Raw genomic sequence first — 19829 nt, 5'->3', positions numbered from 1 at the left:
ATAGATTATACACTTAATATAACATAGTTATTTAATGGTCTGAAACACATTTCACAATAAATAGACGGTAGATTTTTCTAACTGACTGAAGATTTCTTAAAGCTTATTATTAATAACACGATAAATACTTATTGTTTTACCAAGTTAAATGTGGATTTTATTTCAACGAAGAGAAGTCTGAACGTATACATTAAAAAATTACGGTATTTTTTCCCATGATAAGTCGTGTCATTGTACAATCTTTGTTAGGTACGTACATATCACAATATTAATACATTGTTTTGAATTGTTTATACGTAAACAAGGCCACTGCCTCCAATTTTTTATTCTTAAATTTATATGAAATTTAATATCTAGAAAGTACATCCTAGATATTTAGAATAAATCAAACATGGTTCGACTTTTGAAAAGTTCAGTTGTTTTTTACTGTGCAAATATTATCACCCTATAATTATAGCGATATATTTATATAAATTAAAAGTGCTTACAGTTGAGTGGTTACTAAGAGCATAATAACTGAATTGTTATAGCTTAAGTCTCTTTTGAAAGAATGGTTGAAGAGAAACACTCAGGAATAACTGTAGGGGAGAGTTCATTTGAGAGCCAAAGGATAAGTGGCAAAAAAGGAGAAAAAATAGACTGAATGCAGTATTTCTGGGTAGTATGAATTGACTTTGTGATGTGATAGCAAAACAAAACATTTTTGTTAGCAGAATATAAATCCTGTCGTATTTTTGGAAGCAGTACGTGTGTGATGAACCATGAGCAGCCAACATCAGTATATGTCGGTGAATAATGCTCCTAATGCCAGGGTTGGTGACATCGAGCACATTAGTGAGTACAAAACTAACACTTATCCTTACTGTATCTGTATATCTATAGATCTATATATCTTTTTTTTTTTGTACTAAAATATATTACAAAAAATTGTCTGGATACAGCATTGTTAGGCCTGCCGCTGACTGTGACTTTTGATCACTTAGTCAAGTGCAATGAAAACTAAACACGGGGTACTAATTATGGTGACATGATAATACTGTGACTAATAGTTGTAGCGGCAGGCAACACCGGAATGACGTGACTGTCACTCGCCCTGTGTATTATGATGGGAGTCTGCTCACTGGTGACTTTTTGTTACCCGGTCAGCGCTGCGCATTTGCAGTAGAAGTATTCTATTTAAAAAAGTGTGGCTGTGTTTTGTTTTTAAAGATGTCGTCTTCTTTGCAAGAGGAAGACATTGACAATGAATTATTAATAGAGGAGGTAGAAAAGAGTCCTGCATTATATGCAAAAAAATTAAAGCAATATACGGGTATAATTTTAAAAAGAAGATTATGGGATGAAATAGTATTACACTTGTTTCCAACAAGGAGTTTTTCACAGGAACAAAAAGAAAATGCAGGTAATTGTATTAGTGTTTATTATACTTTACTACATTACTTATTTATAATTATTAGATTAAATTAGAGCGCAATTATTACCATTCGGTCTACAGGATCAGGTATGTAATTTCCAGCGGGTTCTCATGTCGTTCTGCCTTCTCAAAGTGGCGCAATGATGCTGACTGTAGATACCTACTGACTGAGTCAAGCTCCAGGTCATCATGGGGATCCACGCTCCTTAGGAACCATGGTGCTACCGCTATCTTGCAAAATCGAGGTTGAATAACTTGAAGGGGTTTCAAGTTAGTGCGGGCCACGTGAGCGAACACTACGCTTGCATACGTCAAAATCGTCGAGTCGCTTGCGGTTCCTGGTGATCCAATGTCAATGTAGATGAATTTATAATCGGCGTCTATCCAAACCATTAAAACCATTGAGAAATATTTTTTATAGTTAAAATAATCACATCCACTGTGCTTTGGATTCGTTATTTTAACATGTTTAGCATCGGCGGCGCCGATAATATTAGGATAGTTAGTACGCTCGTAAAACTGATCAACAATTTTATACCAGTCTTCTTAATTTTTTTCTGCCATGTACAGAGGTTGCAATGCTTCCCATATAGATTGGCACGTTGAATTTACAATATTACGAAGCGTTGTGGCTCCAATTAGATATTCAAAGATATTGTATTGAAACTTGCACCAGTTGCTAAATACCTGTAAATAAAAGAATGTTATTTTTTACAGTTAAAGTGATACAACGTCGTTGGAAAAATTTAAGAGCATGTTTCTCGAGGGAGCTTCGTTGTCAAAAAGACGTAAAATCAGAGCAACCTGAACCTAAATGAAAACGATACGTGTACTTTGATAAGTTACTGTTTTTGGTACCTTTTATGGAGCCAGGGAGAATAACCTCAAGTAACCTGACATCGCTTGACGAAGAAGCAATTAGTGAGAGCGATTCTTCTACACCAGCAATAACACGACCAAAACAAGAAAAGAAGAAGAATAAAAGTTACGAAGAATCTTTATTAGAAATATTAAGAGATAAAACCAACCACCAAGACATCCAAACACTACCTGACCCAGACAATTATTTCGCGTAATCTTTGGTTCCATTATTAAAGTCAAGTCTACCAGATCAGAAAATTGATTCACAGATTGTGACTTTGAACACCCTAAAATATTATTCCAAATCTTTTAGTAACTATAATAATTCTAATTCTACTGCTGCAAGCATACATTCTTCCTCCACCACAAAAACCTCGTATATTTCCGATAAATAATATCCCCAGTCCAACCAGCACCAGCTCGTATACTTCCTCAGCCAATAATGTCTACAACCCAACCGCAATCTCAACCACCACCACCACCACCACCACCATCATCATCATCACCGCCTCGAGTACTTTCACAGCAATGTTTCAATCCCTCTGCATCTTCTACATCTACTCAATCTTTTTATGATAATATGTCTCCCCTGCTGTCGAACGAAACTGTGCAATCATATGTGTCAAATTACTCTGTAGATGATTGTGATATTTCAAATTTTTATGCCTCTGATTAATAAAGATTTTTTGTTTTAATAAGTAATTGATGTATTTTTTGTTACTTACCTCAAATTGACCGTTAACCTTTCTTCTGCTGGAATAGCTTTGCGAAATGTTGTATCTTGAAATGTAATCACAGGACCTACCAAAGACAGCAACTCATCGAAAGAGCTTATAGACATACGAAGATAATTAATAAAACTTAGATGGATACGGACGTAATTCAGAATATATAGTGTAGAATTTTCCTTTAAATAATCATTGCGTGTATATAGGATGCACCAGGAGCGTCTTTTCCGTATCATTTCTTCTACGTATTTCAAGAGCACAAATCACGGCAACCTCGTTGAAGTCCATTACAAAAATGAACGCATTTTGTTACCCAAGAACAGATTCAGTGAGCGCATCGTGGGTGACAACAGGTGATAGTGACAATAAGTCACGGTGACAAAAAATCAGCGGCGGGCCTTACATGATAATATACAAAGATTGTTTTCAGTTGCTCTGCATTTATTTAAGTTTAGTGACATTTACTTACTTCATAAAATACGATAAGTAAATGCATATTTGTAAATTAAACATGGTTATGCGTTTTAGAAGTAAATCAGTATAAGCAACTTTATCCTAAAACATCTCAACCTGATTGAACGAGACTCAACAGTATTTCAAACAAAACTGGTTTAGCATCTAGTATTTTTACAGTTGTAAATCTAGGTAGCTTCTCCAAGAAATTCTTCTAAAGACAGCGTAGATGATTCATGTTCATTCCATCTGAAAAATCATGTTACTGTTCTACAGTATGTGTTTCTGAATAGTTTTGTCAATCGGCCTCGTGTGTCCCAAAGATTAATGCCGTCTGACAGAATTGAAAACGTGTTACCTACTCTAAGTTTAAGCAATTTTTTTATGACCAGCCGCCCGCCTGATGTCAACCCTCCTTGGGAATGCTTTTGTTGACTTTGGGGCTAGGTTGTATTGGCTTTGGTCAGGCTTTAGAGGAAGTGGTAGGCCTAAGAAAAAATGGACCGATTGAGTGAAAGACGATATGCGTAAGAGGAGAGAGTGAGCGAAGAAATGGTATATGATAGAGGAGTATCGAAGGAGAAAACATGTTGCGCCGATCCCAGGTGACTGGGAGAAGGGCAGGAGAATGACGATGATGAGACAGAATTGAAAACATTTAAGACAAGAGGACTACTTGCAGTGTCTTAGAGAGAAATTCGAATTTGTTTTCAAATAAAAAAATTCGCGTGCATATAATTATTTTCTGTATATTTGTACAACTGTCATGAACGCATGACATTGTAAAAAAATAACATTTATCTTTTTCGCAGGTCACCTTTCAGAGCACATTGGCTCGCTATGCCTCTCATCAGAGTATTCCGACGTAACCCTCATCGTGGAAGGTCAAAGGATACCGGCCCACAAAGTCATTCTGGCAGCTAGCAGTGATTACTTCAGAGCTCTGCTTTATGGAGGCATGAGGGAGGCAAATCAGGTTTGTTGTATGTTTTCATGAATCGAATGAGTCGTAAATCTCAGCTAACTTTTGTGACTTTTAAACCATTGAGATTAGAGAAGAAAAAATATGACACCAACACTGAAACATATAGAAATGTTTCCCCGATGCTGAAAATATAAATTTAGTGACTTTTACCTGTGCCCTTGTTTTTCATTCCTGTTGAGGGGTGAACCGTGAACCGTGAGGCGCACTGTATGGATGACTCCTTCAAAGTGAGCCGATGACCCCTTGAGGGTCCCGGGCAGCGGGTGACTGGTCATTATTTTAAATCTTCAGAGAGGCCTATGTCCAGCAATGAACATCTGGAGAACGTTTCAATCGTAATAGCGGATCTGTAGTTTCAGTATTTTTAACGTATCAAGATTGATATAATTCAGCCTTTCCCAAAGTGGGCGATAACACCCCCTTGTGGGCGCTGCAAACCTAAAGGGAGGCGGTAAGAGACGGGGCGGTGTGTAGAGGCTTGGGAGGCGATTTGTAATTTTATCTGGGAGCACTGGCTATAGTGATTTTTAAGTACATACGTGAAAAAATAGGGGTGCTAAAAAATAATTTAGTCTCAAAGTAGACAGTAGACAAAATAAGTTAGGGAACCCCTGATATAATTGATTGAATGAGAAAACTATATATATTCATCAGGCCGAAGTTGAACTGCAGGCGCCGCTGCAAGCATTCAAGGCTCTGCTCCGATATGTTTATTCAGGTACTTATATTTTTTTAGAAACTGGAACCTTAAGTCTCACGGATTGACGTTGATTTTCTTTGTTTTGTACTGTATATTCTGTGGGGATTATTCAAGAAGATCCTGTCATACCTTTAAACATTTGCACCACCGGTCGGAAGAGAGTTCGACCTTCATTCTTAATACAAGTAATCACACGTCACATTTATCTATAGATACATACCGGTCAGCTCTAGAGTCTACTCATCTTCACAAAGTATTCCCCGATTGCTATATGTACTTCTTTAAAACTTCAAAAAGTGCGTAGTGGACAGTAATCTGGCTGCAGCGTTGGCATCGTTGGCATGGCTAGCTTTCAGTGGTGACAGTGATCATTTAGCACTAGTACGATTTGCATACCCACCTTTAAGATTGAATAAAAAAACTACGTAAAATTGTGAAATTTTGAGATTATATGGAAGATTATTTTTTTTTCACTTTTTTTGCTGGTAGCCTAAAGGGCTATCCCAACGCGCGGACTGGTAGATGAGCTCATGGGCTTGACCTGAGAGAATTTGCTAACACTAGCCCTTGTAAGAGCAGTGCTTTGTAGAATCTACCACCTGATTGGAATCGCGACTCATTGAGACGGTCAAGATATTCTCTTTACACTAGGAAACAATTGTGAACTTTTTGAAGTCGGTCAAAATTAATTAAACAGGCCACTTCCCAGGTCACATGGGCCTCTCCATGCTGAGAGAGGACACGGTGCTGGACATGCTCGGGCTGGCCCATCAGTTCAATTTCCAAGAGCTGGAGGCGGCCATATCTGATTACCTGCGGCAGGTGCTGGCCTTGAGGAACGTCTGCTCCGTGCTCGACGCCGCGAGGTAGTGCTCAAACTAATTGCAACACTTTCTCAGTGACTTGAAACTTGTATATTTTTTCTTACGCGTTATCGAGACGAGTACGGAAAGCGCCCTATGTGCTAAGTGCGAATTTTTTAACGTATTCCATAACGTAAAAGCTAACTCAAATTTGTACGCAGTTGGGACAGCGCCCCTAGCGACAAACATAGGCAAAGGTTCCAACTGCATTCAAAGTTGAGTTAACTTTTACATTATCGAGACCGTTGAAAAAGTCGCACTAATTAAGCACACAGTTCTGCGGGATGTAGACGCTTCTAGTGTCGTAGCGGTTAAACACGTGGTCTGCATTTCGAACGGACAACGCTCATTAGGGGCTGTATGAAAAGTGTTGTAGTATAAAAAACGAAAATTATTACTATCATGAATATAAAAAAAAAAAAATAATTCGCGAGTCGTTTTTGTAATTGGAACTGCTCATACGACAACGCTAGTAATGTACTACTACATGTAAAAAAATAGAAAAAGTTTGTATACATGTTGAAAAATGTGTCAGCAAGTTGCACTGACAGGACTTATTCCTTAGTTTGTAGTTGAAGTGTCCATAGACAGATAGCGCGCACGCAATGCACCACGTGGTTTCTTGGCAGGCTGTACGGGCTCGACGCGCTGATGGACTACTGCTATAACTTTTTGGACAAGAACGCGTCAGAAGTGTTGGAGCACGAGACATTCCTTCAGCTGTCCGTTGTGAGTCATTTGCAAATATATACAATGTGTTCCAAAATTCAATGATAAGCGTCCAACCGAGTGTGGACCTGCTCAATAAAAAAGACAAAAAATCATTATTTTTTAAAATTACAGAAAAAATTAAGACCCTTTGTAAATTGATGCCTCTTAAAACTACCATGATCATAGTTTTTCAAATATTTCTTTTGTTTTTTTTTGTGTCTACAACCCTTGAAAAACCTTTTTCACTTATCGTGGCGTAAAAAAAAGTATGGACGATACCATGGGAAGGTTTTTAAAAAATTTACACATCCCCCCAAGATTCCAAACTGGTATAACACTCAATGAAAACTAGCCACAAAAACATGCGTATCGTTTTTAAACAAGAACTAAATGTCTGGGGCAAACAATTTTACATTTATTTTATTAATTTATTGCACTATTAACATTAAAGTAAATACTTAAATTGTTTGCCACTTGCATTAATTAATACAGGTACGACATCGCCTTAAAAAAAAGAATGCGGGTAGCTTAAAAAAAAAAGTGTTTTTCTTGTAATTAGAGTTAATGACAGTGTAGCGTGAAGGGGATACGCTAATTGTTAATATTTCAAGTGTTTTCGTTAACATACAATATTCACTATCATACAATAACAATCGACATTTGGATTAGGAAGCGTTACAAGGTCTGCTGGAACGCGACTCGTTCTTCGCACGCGAGGTGGACATCTTCAAGGCGGTGTGCAACTGGTTCAACGCAAACCAGTCGTGGGTGAAGTCGGAGGCCGGCCAGCCACAGGTCGTGAGTACTTCATGCTACTAATCAATCTATCCACAGAGTAGATCAGCACGCCGTCCTTCTGACAATCAGCAGTAGTTGCTGACGATGGACGACCACAGCAAAAGACACAATCTGGATAAAAATAATTTGGGAATACTAAAGCCATTTCAGGAATTAACAGTCTGTCGTCGGCTTCATTTGAGAGCGTCAACGCAAAAGTGACCTAAGCTTACCATAGTTATTAGGTATAGGTTTAAGTTTTCATGAATTTGAATTTATTTATTTGAGAAACAAATAGTACAATACAAACATATGATATTTTAAAAAATAGCTAAAACAGTAACCAAATATGTTTCCACAATCAAAATCACATATAGGTAGAAAGTGAACAGAGAAGAGAAATATAGAAATTTAGAAATTTAAGTTACAATTTAGAATTTGAGTAGGCAAAAAAACAATACGCGCAAAAATAATGTTTACAAAGCCATCTGTTACCTATGGGTGAAACTATGGATAGGCCGGTTTTGCATCAAAATTTATTATATTTTAAATAAATTGCAATAGATAATCATAAGCATGACTATGAAAAATGGTGGGTTAGGCCACTTTTGCGATGACGGGCTCATTTGTTAATTTCGTTATGCACGATTTGCCTCATTTGTTATCTCAATAGGAAAAGATCCTCAAGTGCGTCCGCCTGACCCTGATGAGCCTGGAGGAGCTGCTGACGGTGGTCCGGCCGTTCTCGTTGGTCACTCCGGACATGCTGCTCGACGCCATACAGGAGAAGACTCAGACCAAGAGCACCGATCTGCCGCACCGCGGGTTGCTGCGTGAGTGGAAACAGAATCTATACATTAATAAGCGGAGTAAAAACTTTGTACCCCTTTTCACGAAAATCACGCGGACGTAGGAGTATTAGGACGTAGGAGCAGTAGGACATTATCTGTCTTTTAAAGTAAGATGAAATTATGTATTAATTTTATTAATAGTAGTCAAAATATAGGTAAACTAAAAAAAAACTAAAACTAAACTACGCTCTTTTGACAGTATTTATGAGAAAAGTACCGGTGATACCAAATGATTCCGCATATTAACTCAATTTCGAATATTTTTGGAAATTGTACACTTTTTATATGAGTGTTGGACTCTCTACACCAGTTGCAGGGGCGTTAATGATGAGAATGTTTGTGGCGGTGAGAAATAATAATGTTAATTTTAAATGCCCAGCGAAGCGGACGGTTAGTAGGTAGTTGTGTATAAATTGAGGGCGGTTGACGGAGACGGGTGTTTTAGTACAGTTGTACTTTGGGAGGTGTTAAAAGAAAACGTCTTCTTGCGTGTATTCCATGTTTAATAATCATCTTAATCCTAGCTTACAATTATGAAGACGCCTATGTTTCTGGGTGGTCCGCCTTATTAGGTGGACATATGAGATTACACCTATTAATTATGTTACTAGAGGTCACGCAGTAGTCGAAATTCGACTATAATTAATTGGAATTGTAAGTTTTTACATTATTATGATTGTATTTTATACTTCTATAATCACAGATTTCGCCAAGACTACATTATGAAAAATATTAAAAAAGACAAACAATATTAATCTATTCTCAATTTGGCAACAGACGTCAAGAACAAAAGTTTGACAATAAATAGTATGCATGCGTGTGTGCGTCAAATACATGGTATGTAGTGTGTGTAATGTTTTCTTTATTGATTTACTGTGTCTTTTATGCATTAATTAAAAAAAAAATTAGCATTGTGCACTTCTTCTCTATATTCTCTATAAGTGTGGAAAATTTCATACTCCTCCGTCCGCGCAATTTTCGTAAAAAGGGATACAAAGTTTTTGCTTGACGTATTAATATATAGATATACTAAATGCGATGCTATGCGCAGTGCCGGAGGAGAACGTGGCGACGGCGAAGCGCGGCGCGCGCGTGCTGGCGGGCGACATGCGCGCCGCGCTGCTGGACGGCGACACGGAGGGCTACGACATGGAGCGCGGCTACACGCGACACGCCATCTGCGACGCCGGCGACGCAGAGCCGCGCGGCATCGTCGTGCGTCTGCACACCACGCTCATCATCAACCATCTGCGCCTGCTGCTCTGGGACCGCGACAACAGGTGCAGGCCCACTCAAACTCATCAATAATAGTTCATTTAATTCTACTTTGAATGCTCAACAGTTTTAAATTAAATGGCCCATGAATATTTTAACTTTACAAATAATTTGAAATAGACAGTATATATCGAGGGGTGAAAGGCTATTTAGTTTAAGCGGCAATTTTACAGAGAGCCATTTAAAGCTTAAAATTTTGGAAAATATATCATAAAAAAACACTTCTTCAGCTATTTGAATGGAGTAAACTTATTGAAGTTCAAGTAAAAAACATCGAACTGTTGATAGTAATATCAAATAGTAATGTAGTAGTAGTACCAAATAGATGGTACGTAATAACCAAATGGTAATACCACCTTTAATTACAAAGATAAATTTCGCTTAACCCAAATAACCTTTCAACCCTCGATATCAACGTATACCAAACACGACACTACTAAAATTAAATGGATCTCGTTCTAAAATGGCTGTTACGACTATCGATAATTTCTGAGGCCGAAGGTCGAAAGTCGTAGTGGCGCCAGTGCGTGACCCAGCCGACTTGAGCAGGTCGTACGCGTACTACATCGAGGTGTCGTTGGATCAGAAGGACTGGGTCCGAGTGATCGACCACAGTAACTACTTCTGCCGCTCGTGGCAGAACCTGTACTTCGAGCCCAGAGTCGTCCAGTACATCAAGATCGTCGGGACCAGCAACACCGTCAACAAGGTACCGGGATTTGTATTGTAGGCACGCGCGAGTTCATGTCTTTTTTTTTAAAGGATTTTGTGACCTGGTAACTAAGACCTTTAGGTCACATCTTATTTTAATTTTAAATTTTATTTTTATGAAAAATGATAATATGGAGTGAAATGAAATGAAATGATGTGGGATGAAATATAATCTCAGTAAAATGGTGGTCATTTACTGAGATTTTTTCAGTGATCTTTTTGGAGGATCCCGAAAAGTTATTATACGTTCAGCGTTTTGTTTCATTTTCCCACATTTGTGCACTTTCACAGATATTAAGCAGTTAATAAACCACCGTTATTACACATTTAAACCCGAAGAAACACTAAATAGACAAAACAAAATAAAATTTACTGGTGGTAGGACCTCTTGTGAGTCCGCACGGGTAGGTACCACCACCCTGCCTATTTCTGCCGTGAAGCAGTAATGCGTTTCGGTTTGAAGGGTGGGGCAGCCGTTGTAACTATACTGAGACCTTACAACTTATATTTTAAGGTGGGTGGCGCATTTACGTTGTAGATGTCTATGGGCTCCAGTAACCACTTAACACCAGGTGGGCTGTGAGCTCGTCCACACGTCTAAGCAATAAAAAATAAATAAATAAAACAAAATCACACAAGTTCCTCGCGTTCCCGCCAAAAAGTCCCCGAGTTCATGTCCGTCCTGAGGAATGCGGTACATAGTGCTGTGACCTAATTAATTATGGTAATGTCGATAATAATAACTACCGATTTAGTCTACAGCTATTAATTTGGTTTATTATACTTAAGGTAATTTTGCAAATTGTGAAATAAAATAAATCTGATAAGTTATTACTTATTTATTTCTAATAGAGAAAAATATTTTTTAAATTCCAATACATTCACTATCAGATGAAGAGACAACCGACAGATCAGAGTCGGCATCAGTATTTTTTTTCAGTAGGTTTTTTCTGTATGAACTTGTTGGAAACGGAGTAGTTATGGTTTATTCACAATGAAATAACACAATAGCGTTAGCGTAAATTTTCAGTATCGATAAGCTCGCGTCACAACTGTCAAGGACAACACTCGAAGTCAGACAAATGAGGCGAGCTGCCCCCGCCCCCCGCGCTTCACCTCTGGCCCCGATGGACATGGACTCGTGCGCATACAGGGTGCGTTCCACTAAGCGCCCACAACGATCAAAATGCTCGTTTAGTCGTTCCACATAACGACCGCGGCCGTTGTGGTCGCGGCGAAAACGTCACTTATGACGTCATGACTTACGCTCACGCGAAGCTCACGACGACCCATCTAAAAGGTGGGTCGAAGTGATCTTTGAGAAAATTAGCGGCGTTTCTAAAACTCAAAGCATCAAAAATGGCGACCGTTAAGCTTACGTTATTTCATGCGGAAAGAGATATTATTTGGAGCATTATTGCGTCCTACCAAATATTCAAGTGCCGCCGCAAAAGCAAATTTTAATTACATTTGAACGTAAATTAATTAAATACACCACTAGTATTAAATAAAATCGAAATCGGACGGAGTCACGATCCTCAGCAGTGAGGGACCGATCGAAGAGAGAGAGAGATTAAATAAAAAAAAAATTAAAATTTTTATCAATATAAATCGATTTAAACAATAATTAATTAAGATTATGTTCAAAGCTTATAGATTATAACCTATCTTCTTAAATCTTTTTTACTAACTCGCCGTTTGTATTATTTACCTCCACGCTCAAAACGTTCTATAATCAATTCCACTTGAGTTTACGTTGTGAACGCTTAGTGGAACGCTCCCACAGTAAGTGTCTCAGTGGCCGGGTGTGCCGGTGCGTTCGCAGGTGTTCCACGCGGTGGCGCTGGAGGCCATGCACACGGCGCGCGTGCCTCCCCTGTGTAACGGGCTCGTCAAGCCGACACACAACGTGGCCACCGTCGAGCACTCCGCTGTCGTCATCGAAGGGATCAGGTAACCACTACTTACTATTTGCCTCCTGCGACGACGGGGTTCAGTTCATGAGACATAATAAAGGCTGTTCATGATATTTGAATATTTCGATTGGTATCTTTTTTCTGCCTTTGCCTTGAGAGGCCATATCAGAGTAACCCTGACAAGTAGGTGAGCTCACGAGGATCAAACCTGACGACGTTGCTAACACTAACCCTAGCAAGAGCAATGCTTCGCAGAATCTACCACCGGATCGGAAACGCGACCCACTGAGAAGATCCGGCGAGAAACCCAGTGGGCTGTGCCTGTGGGTTAATTTACTCATCGAGCCCTTCGTCACAAGTGACGGGTTCGACGAGAACGATGACCGGGGATTGGTATCAAAAAGTACGTTACGCAAGGACAAAGGCCGCCATACCCACCAGTTTCATGAGGTCTCTGACTCCTGTTTCTGTTGAGCTGCGGCAGTAACTGCGATACTCCTCCATGGTTGCCACGAGCCGAAGGGTCTGCTCGGACTGGTGGGTCGCGCGCTGTATAGGGCGGTGTGTCCGCAGCCGCTCCCGCAACGTGCTGCTGAACGGCGACATCGAGCACTACGACTGGGAGCAGGGCTACACGTGCCACCAGCTCGGCTCCGGCGCCATCGTGGTGCAGCTGGCGCAGCCCTACATCCTCTCGTCCATCCGCCTCCTGCTGTGGGACTGCGACTACCGGCACTACTCGTACTACGTCGAGACCTCCCTCAACTACTGGGACTGGGAGACGGTCTGCGATAGGACCAGGGACGCCTGTAGATCCTGGCAGGTCATATACTTCACGCCGAGGCCGGTCTCCATCATCAGGATCGTCGGCACCAATAACTCCGTTAATGAGGTGGGTGTATGGCACAACTAAAATATGTTTCTTACATTTCATAATTTATCAGTGTAAGTTGGCAGACTCACGGTCCGCAGGGTGACTAATGAGAGAAACTTTTTATTTGAGGTAGGGCGTGTTGTGAGCCCGCACGGGTAGGTACCACCGCCCTGCTTACTCTTGCCGTCAAGCAGGTCTGCGTTTCGATTTGAAGGGTGGGGCTATTGTTAGACTACACAACTGAGACTTAGAACTCACGTCTCAAGATGGATAGTGACATTTACGTTATCGGTCTCTATGAACTCCGGCAATCACTTAACACCAGGTGGGTCATGAAATTGTCCACCCATCTAATCAATAAAATAAACCTTTTTTTTTTTTAGCATACTTTATTTATGATTTTAGAGATAAAAACGCACATTGGTGATTTTATTTATTGTATCTCATGTCTTCGCTAATATAGCTTTAGGATTAGTTTTTGACGAATTAATATCAATGTAGGACAGGTGACGCGCAGTATGCTTTGTTTTTATTGCCCTTGTAGGCAGACGAGCATACCCACTCACCTAATGGTGAATGGTTACCGTCGTTCATGGACTTAGCAATATCAGGGGCAGAGCCAAGTCGCTGCCTTTTTTATTTATTTTTATTGCTTAGATGGGTGGACGAGCTCACAGCCCAACTATTGTTAAGTGGTTACTGGAGCCCATAGATATCTACAACGTAAATACGCCACCCACCTTGAGATATAAGTTCTAAGCTCTCAGTATAGTTACAACGGCTGCCCCACCCTTCAAACCGAAACGCATTACTGCTTCACGGCAGAAATAGGCGGGGTGGTGGTACCTACCCGTGCGGACTCACAAGAGGTCCTGCCACCATTAACTAAGTGCCTACCATGTGTCCATGTAATAAATTATAATTAGTATTGTAATGAGATATGTGCGTGGCCAGGTGTTCCACCTGGTGCACCTGGAGTGTCCGGCGCAGGTGGAGGAGCCGCGCGACGACCCCGCCGCCAAGAAGCAGCGGCCCGCGCACGACAACCGCCTCAACCCCGCGCCGCCCGCAGGTACCTCGCGAAAACAACTCTATATGCAATTTCGAAAAGGGCATATGAGTCGACTATTATCAAAGCCGGCAATCTGACTTTTGGACAATTATTGGTAAATCAGAAAAACGAATTATTGACTTTGTATTCCATTGGCAGTCACAAAACTCTTCGGAACGACATCTTAGATAAATAACAGGTTAACTATTAACCTTTATTTAATGCAGGTTTTGAACCGTATTCTTTGAAGGAGACGATTATATTCAAATCAATCTGTATTGACATATCAATAACATTTTTTTTTCCAAATGCACAGATTGCCACCTTTGATAATAGACGACTCATATGTCGCACATTCTGTCAAATACGTTTTTTCATATACACGTAGTTTTGAAGCTTACCTACACCCATTTTATAATACCTACAGTAATTTTCAATTGCTAAAATTAACACTAAAATATATCTCAAAAGTTAATATTTGAAATTTTACACTGCTTTAGAAAATAATCAGTTTTTTTTTATTTCCTAAACTTTTTACATTTTCAGAGATATGCCCTGTTCGAAATTGCATATTCAACTTTATGCCGCGCCAATAAAGAAACGAATCTAAAATGGCGGCGGCGGCGATCATGCGCTCTCACTCTAAACTATTGCTGTCTTTAGTCGCACACGGCGCGTACTGCATGCAAAAAAAATATTAGCTCTGACTTTGTCCTCAGACGCGCTCTGTTTTCTCTCAAATTCCGTCGTTATTTGTTGAATTTGTTCGTTATTTCGTGGTTATTTTGTTGTTTATTTTACACCCCCCCTTTTTGCCAGGGCACCAAAGTAGAGTAAAGTACATTTTCATTTGGATTTTTTATATTTTTTTACAATAAGCAACTTTTTCTTTATATCTTTTTATTTGTTGACGCTACCATCTATCAGTGCAGGTACATAGACGCCATTTTCGATTCGTTTCTTTATTGGCGCGGCCTATACAACCACGCACGCGCGTACGCAGCACACCGCTAACTCTCCGACACATCGTGCTGTCTCGCTACTCAATGGCTTGCTAGCCTATGCTCCGGAAATGGATATATTCCGTGATGGTTTGCAGCGATTTATAGCTGTTGTTAGAAGTTACTTAAGCTAATCTATATACGTGAAGCAAAAACTTTGTATCCCTTTTTACGAAAATTGCGCGGACAGAGGAGTATGAAATTTCCCACACTTATAGAAGATATAGAGAAGGAATGCATAATGCTCATATTTTTTAAAATAATGCATAAAAAATACATTAAACCAATAAAGAAAACATTACGCACACTAACATTTATTTGACACACACACACACACACACGCATACTTACTATTTTGTTTATTGTTAAAGTCTGAGGTCAAGTTGAGAATAGATTAATATTGTTTTTCTTTAATATTATTTGTCTATGGTGTAGCCTTGGCGAAATCTGTGATTATTGATTATATAATAGAAGTAAAGAATAGAACCATAATAATGTTCAAACTTATAATTTAAATTAATAATTATAGTCGAGTTTCGACTACCGGGCGACCGCTAGTATTATTAATATCTTACAAATGTTTTGGTTATACTGTTAATTTGTAAGAAAACTAAATAAATAAATTAATTATAGTTATTATAGTTGGTTACAAAAATAACGTTTGTCCCTCTCGTCCAACAGAATCTGTTGATCCCCAGCTGCCTCCGCCTCCCCCCGCTTCGGCCCTGACCCCCAGCCCCGCCTCGGAGCCCCCCGAGGGGGAGCGCCGCGCGAGGTCGTTGCCCCCGGCAGAGACGGCCACCGAAGCAGAAGAACGGTACGAAGACTGAAACGCAGATCCGAACGATCAATTACCAACCGAGCGGTCGTTAGTATAAAGTCGAATTTAAGTTTTAGATAGGCCTAGGTAATGTGCACTGCTTGACTAGGTCGGCATCTGTGTGCTTAGTGCGAATTTTTTAACGTTCTCGATAGCGTAAAAGTTAAGCCATTTTTGTATGCAGTTGGAACAGCGCCCCTAACGACAAACGTAGGCAAACGATCCCATTCCATACAAATATGAGCACACTGATGCCAACCTAGGAAGTGTTTTCGGGCAACGGAACAAATTCAATAAATCTTCGAACCTGCATTAAAACTGAAACATTGTTAATGAAATTAAGGATTAAGTAGTTTGGAAGTTTTGAAACGGTCTTGTGAATAAAGTACCTCAAAGATTACCATAGATTGTTTTGTATAACGTTTTGTTTGTTTGTCTCTTAACAAAATCCCCAAAGAAACGGAAATGTAGTTTCTTTTCACACCGGAGATTCAAAAGTCTTGAAACTGTGAATCTTAGTAATCTTTTTAGGGAATCCTACGATTTTATAAACCATTTAGCATAATCCAAAAATAATCAATAATATTCCATCCTCTTTTCACGAAAATAATATATAAAGTTGTTTTATTAACATATGATACAGATGTCTTTTATATTGAATTAAATCAACAGAAGATTGCATCGTAAAAGTGGCTTTAATAATCTTAGTAGTTTTTACACACAAGCAATTTAAAATGCATATCTTTAACTTTGGTTCCATTGTTGTGCCATGTACAAAACTAACGTTATAATATCATGTTGCTTACTATTGTAATGATCAATAAATCGGGCCCCCAAAATTTCAATCGTGCCTATGATCTATAATAATCTAATGATATTTGTTAGGTCAAAATATACTGCTGTATTTTTAAGGTTAAATTCTGTATTGCCAGCATTCATTCACCTAACCATGCTATTCAATGTGACATCGATAGTTATTTAGTTTCTAAGAGCTATTTTTTCTAGTCTTTGCTACTGGTGTTGCAAGCTTTTGTCTCTTGAACATCTGTATTATTCACTAAGTGACCATAGACATATTTTTATCACGTAAGGTTTTATATTTTTCCACATTACACTAATATATTTACTTAATTAATAATTTAATTAAGTGAGATTAGCATAAATTGTTATTACCTGTGGATAACAAGTGATTTTTACGTCACAAGGTACGTCAAATCCAACGATTACGTAGTATAATGTTTTTTTTATTATTGTATATCTTACAACGAAATACCTGTAGTTTCATATTTTTAATAAAGTTTAATGTTGTTTGCATTATTATGGATTTAAGAATATTTTACCGTTTTAAAATTTGATATTTCCACCGAGTCCTTACAGAGAAATGCCCTAGCCGAAGATGATAAAGAAATTTTTTTATAATCTCGTTAAAAGTGTTCATTTTTTAGAATTTGCGTTACTAATCGAATAACGAAAATTACACGAATATTATTGTATATTCCAAAAGCATATAATTGTTGAATCACATAAACGCGAAATTTAATAATAGAAATAAAGTGATACAAATTCTATAACTAAGTGTCATTGCGGTTCGAAGTATACGATTGGGTAGCTGTTAAGAAAAGTTATTTTTTTAAATAATTTTATACAGTGGACATTACATTAAAACAAATTACAACATGTTATACAAGGTGAGGAGAGATTTAAAATGGATCAAGTAATCATGTACGCTTAGAGATGTCTGTAAATGTCTATCTGAAAATTAAAAAGTTTCTCACTTTGATAACTTCAATTCAAAATGTAGGTAAAATTCACACGCTTCAATTAAATTTAGCTAGAATGCGCTTTTCTGTAACACTCGTTTATGTTCAAGTTTATTGTTCATTATTATTTAATTAAATATTGGAAAGGGTGATTTATCGATTGGTCTAAATGTTGCAGTGTTTAAAAATCAGTTTCAAACACACAATATGTATTCAAACGAAAATTGTACTTAATTTTGGAATATATTTATGTAATTAGAATCTAACATTGAGCAATCCTGTCGGCATGCGATAGCTCAAGTTCGACACCGTGGTAGTTTGCCAATGACAGCACAAGAGCGCATTATGCGGCATAATGCTCAACGTTGAATGTTCCAACTACAGCAACGCTTCGCACAATCGAGCACTCTCAAAAGCACTGCTCTCGCGTGAGACTCGCAATCGATACAGACTCAGTGACAGAAAATTGACAAGTGTTTTTTCTTTAAGTTGGCATTGATCGAAATTTTGTTTATATTATCGTTAGTAATATTATTTAATGTTGAAAAAAATTGTAAGGCTTTCGTTTCGTCGTAGTTTCTTAGAAATAATTAATGTTAATTAAAACTGTGCTAACTTAGCGCACTCTGCTGATGCATTTGAAAACTAATTCACGTTCCAATTAAGCTTCAGCATAATTCGGCATTGTGCGTCACTGAGTCGCATTATGCTCTGTAATTGGAAAACTACCCGAGTATGCACTGGCAAGCTATTAGTGAAGTCATCAGAAAAGTCAATTAAAACAAGTTTTTAGACCATCAGATTTTAAAACGTTTGCATCTCTATCGTTGTAATTATTAGGTACAGTAAAAAAAATAAAAGCAGCTTTTCACATTTTGCATTGTGTCATAAGTATTATTAAGCAGGGCCGTGATGTAAATATCAATCAAATCAATAAGTAAGACATTCCTTTAACTATCTTAATTTTGTTTATATATTCAGTTGTATATGTGGACAGTTAAGCAGATTTTTATTTTAATATCATGTTGACTTAATCAGGAATGATTTGTTACAAATTTCTTTATTAAAACTTCAAACAAATGTTTTCTTATTTCAATAGAATATTTAATATGGGACAGCAAGTAATTGTCCTATTTCAGAACACTGCAACATTTAACAAAAAGTTTGAAAAATATCCTAGGTACAGGTAATCAATCGCCCTTAAGTTACTGTGATAAAATTAAAGGAACAAGCAAATTCCTTGTCCATTGGTGATGTAAAATATAGATTAGAAAGACAAACATGTAGACATTAATCATAATAAAAATATTTTACAAAAGTATGAAAATGTGAGTTTCATTTAATCTTTCTTAAAATTTTGATAAAAAAATGTGGTGATAAAAAAAAAGTGTGTAAATTAAAACTGTTCTATTTCTTAAATTTGCGTTTGAAGGTTGATTAAGCAGTTGTAACGGACGTGACGTCAGCTGTCATGCCCTGCCGCCAGCCAAGCCGCCAAGCCATATTAACACGCCCCCTTCCGCCACAGCCACCGCCACCGCCGCCAGCCAAAGCCAACGAAGGGGGGATAGTGTTAATAAAACAAGCCGTGCCAGCCATTTCTACTACTTTTCTGCATTCTTGCACAAATAAAATAACTTGTCGTTACGCTGCTGGTTTTTATTGTCACATCATTTGCAACAATCAGAAGTGGCATAAAGAAATGAAACAACGTCATATACACGCTCAGATCTCTCGGTCTTCTGACAAGTTTGAAGAAGATGAAGCTCCTATTCCACTGGCGAGGAAGGTGTTGAAAAATTGCTTCAGAAGGAGGTCCACAAGGCGATACTTGAGCTACAGGATGAAGAACCTGGAACAATCAAACCAAAGGAATATCGACGTCGTCGGACGAAGAGCGCCCGCCGCCCTGTCCTTCCATCATTCTGGTTCACGTGGACGGAAACTAGAAGAGCAATAACTTGGAGTAACCCACTGCGGCACTACGAGCTTCACGGCGCTTCACGAGATTCACGGCTACGAGCTTCCTTCTCCCTGCCTGCGACGCTGCTGCGTGGCGAAGACGGCTACATCAAAGT

General features: G+C 38.6%; 1 protein-coding gene across 4 annotated transcripts; it reads left to right on the top strand.

The window, feature by feature from the left end:
* On the top strand, positions 1-19078 carry LOC101736349 (BTB/POZ domain-containing protein 9). 4 transcript variants are annotated; one of them, XM_012697284.4, is made up of 14 exons: positions 1-249; positions 714-834; positions 4269-4432; positions 5096-5159; positions 5851-6007; positions 6634-6733; positions 7385-7513; positions 8166-8325; positions 9395-9623; positions 10168-10327; positions 12155-12282; positions 12819-13137; positions 14074-14191; positions 15853-19078. In XM_012697284.4, exons 2-14 carry the CDS (start codon positions 762-764, stop codon positions 15999-16001), a joined length of 1950 nt encoding a protein of 649 aa, XP_012552738.2. In that variant the 5' UTR covers positions 1-249; positions 714-761; the 3' UTR covers positions 16002-19078. The 4 variants fall into 4 exon arrangements, with proteins under 4 accessions (XP_012552738.2, XP_062526746.1, XP_062526748.1 ...); XM_062670762.1 differs by having other exon boundaries at positions 5839-6007; XM_062670764.1 differs by having other exon boundaries at positions 17-249; positions 711-834.
* Positions 19079-19829: the final 751 nt, after the last annotated feature.

This window comes from Bombyx mori, chromosome 10 (assembly GCF_030269925.1).
Source record: "Bombyx mori chromosome 10, ASM3026992v2".
NCBI classification, from domain to species: Eukaryota; Metazoa; Arthropoda; class Insecta; order Lepidoptera; family Bombycidae; genus Bombyx; species Bombyx mori.
This window is presented reverse-complemented; position numbering and strand designations above follow the sequence as displayed.

Coding starts and splice junctions, on each gene's coding strand:
- LOC101736349 (XM_062670762.1), top strand. CDS start 762: ATGAGCAGCCAACATCAGTATATGTCGGTGAATAATGCTCCTAATGCC. Junction 9,624..10,167: donor CTCTGGGACCGCGACAACAG/GTGCAGGCCCAC, acceptor CGACTTGAGCAG/GTCGTACGCGTACTACATCG. Junction 14,192..15,852: donor CAACCCCGCGCCGCCCGCAG/GTACCTCGCGAA, acceptor CTCGTCCAACAG/AATCTGTTGATCCCCAGCTG.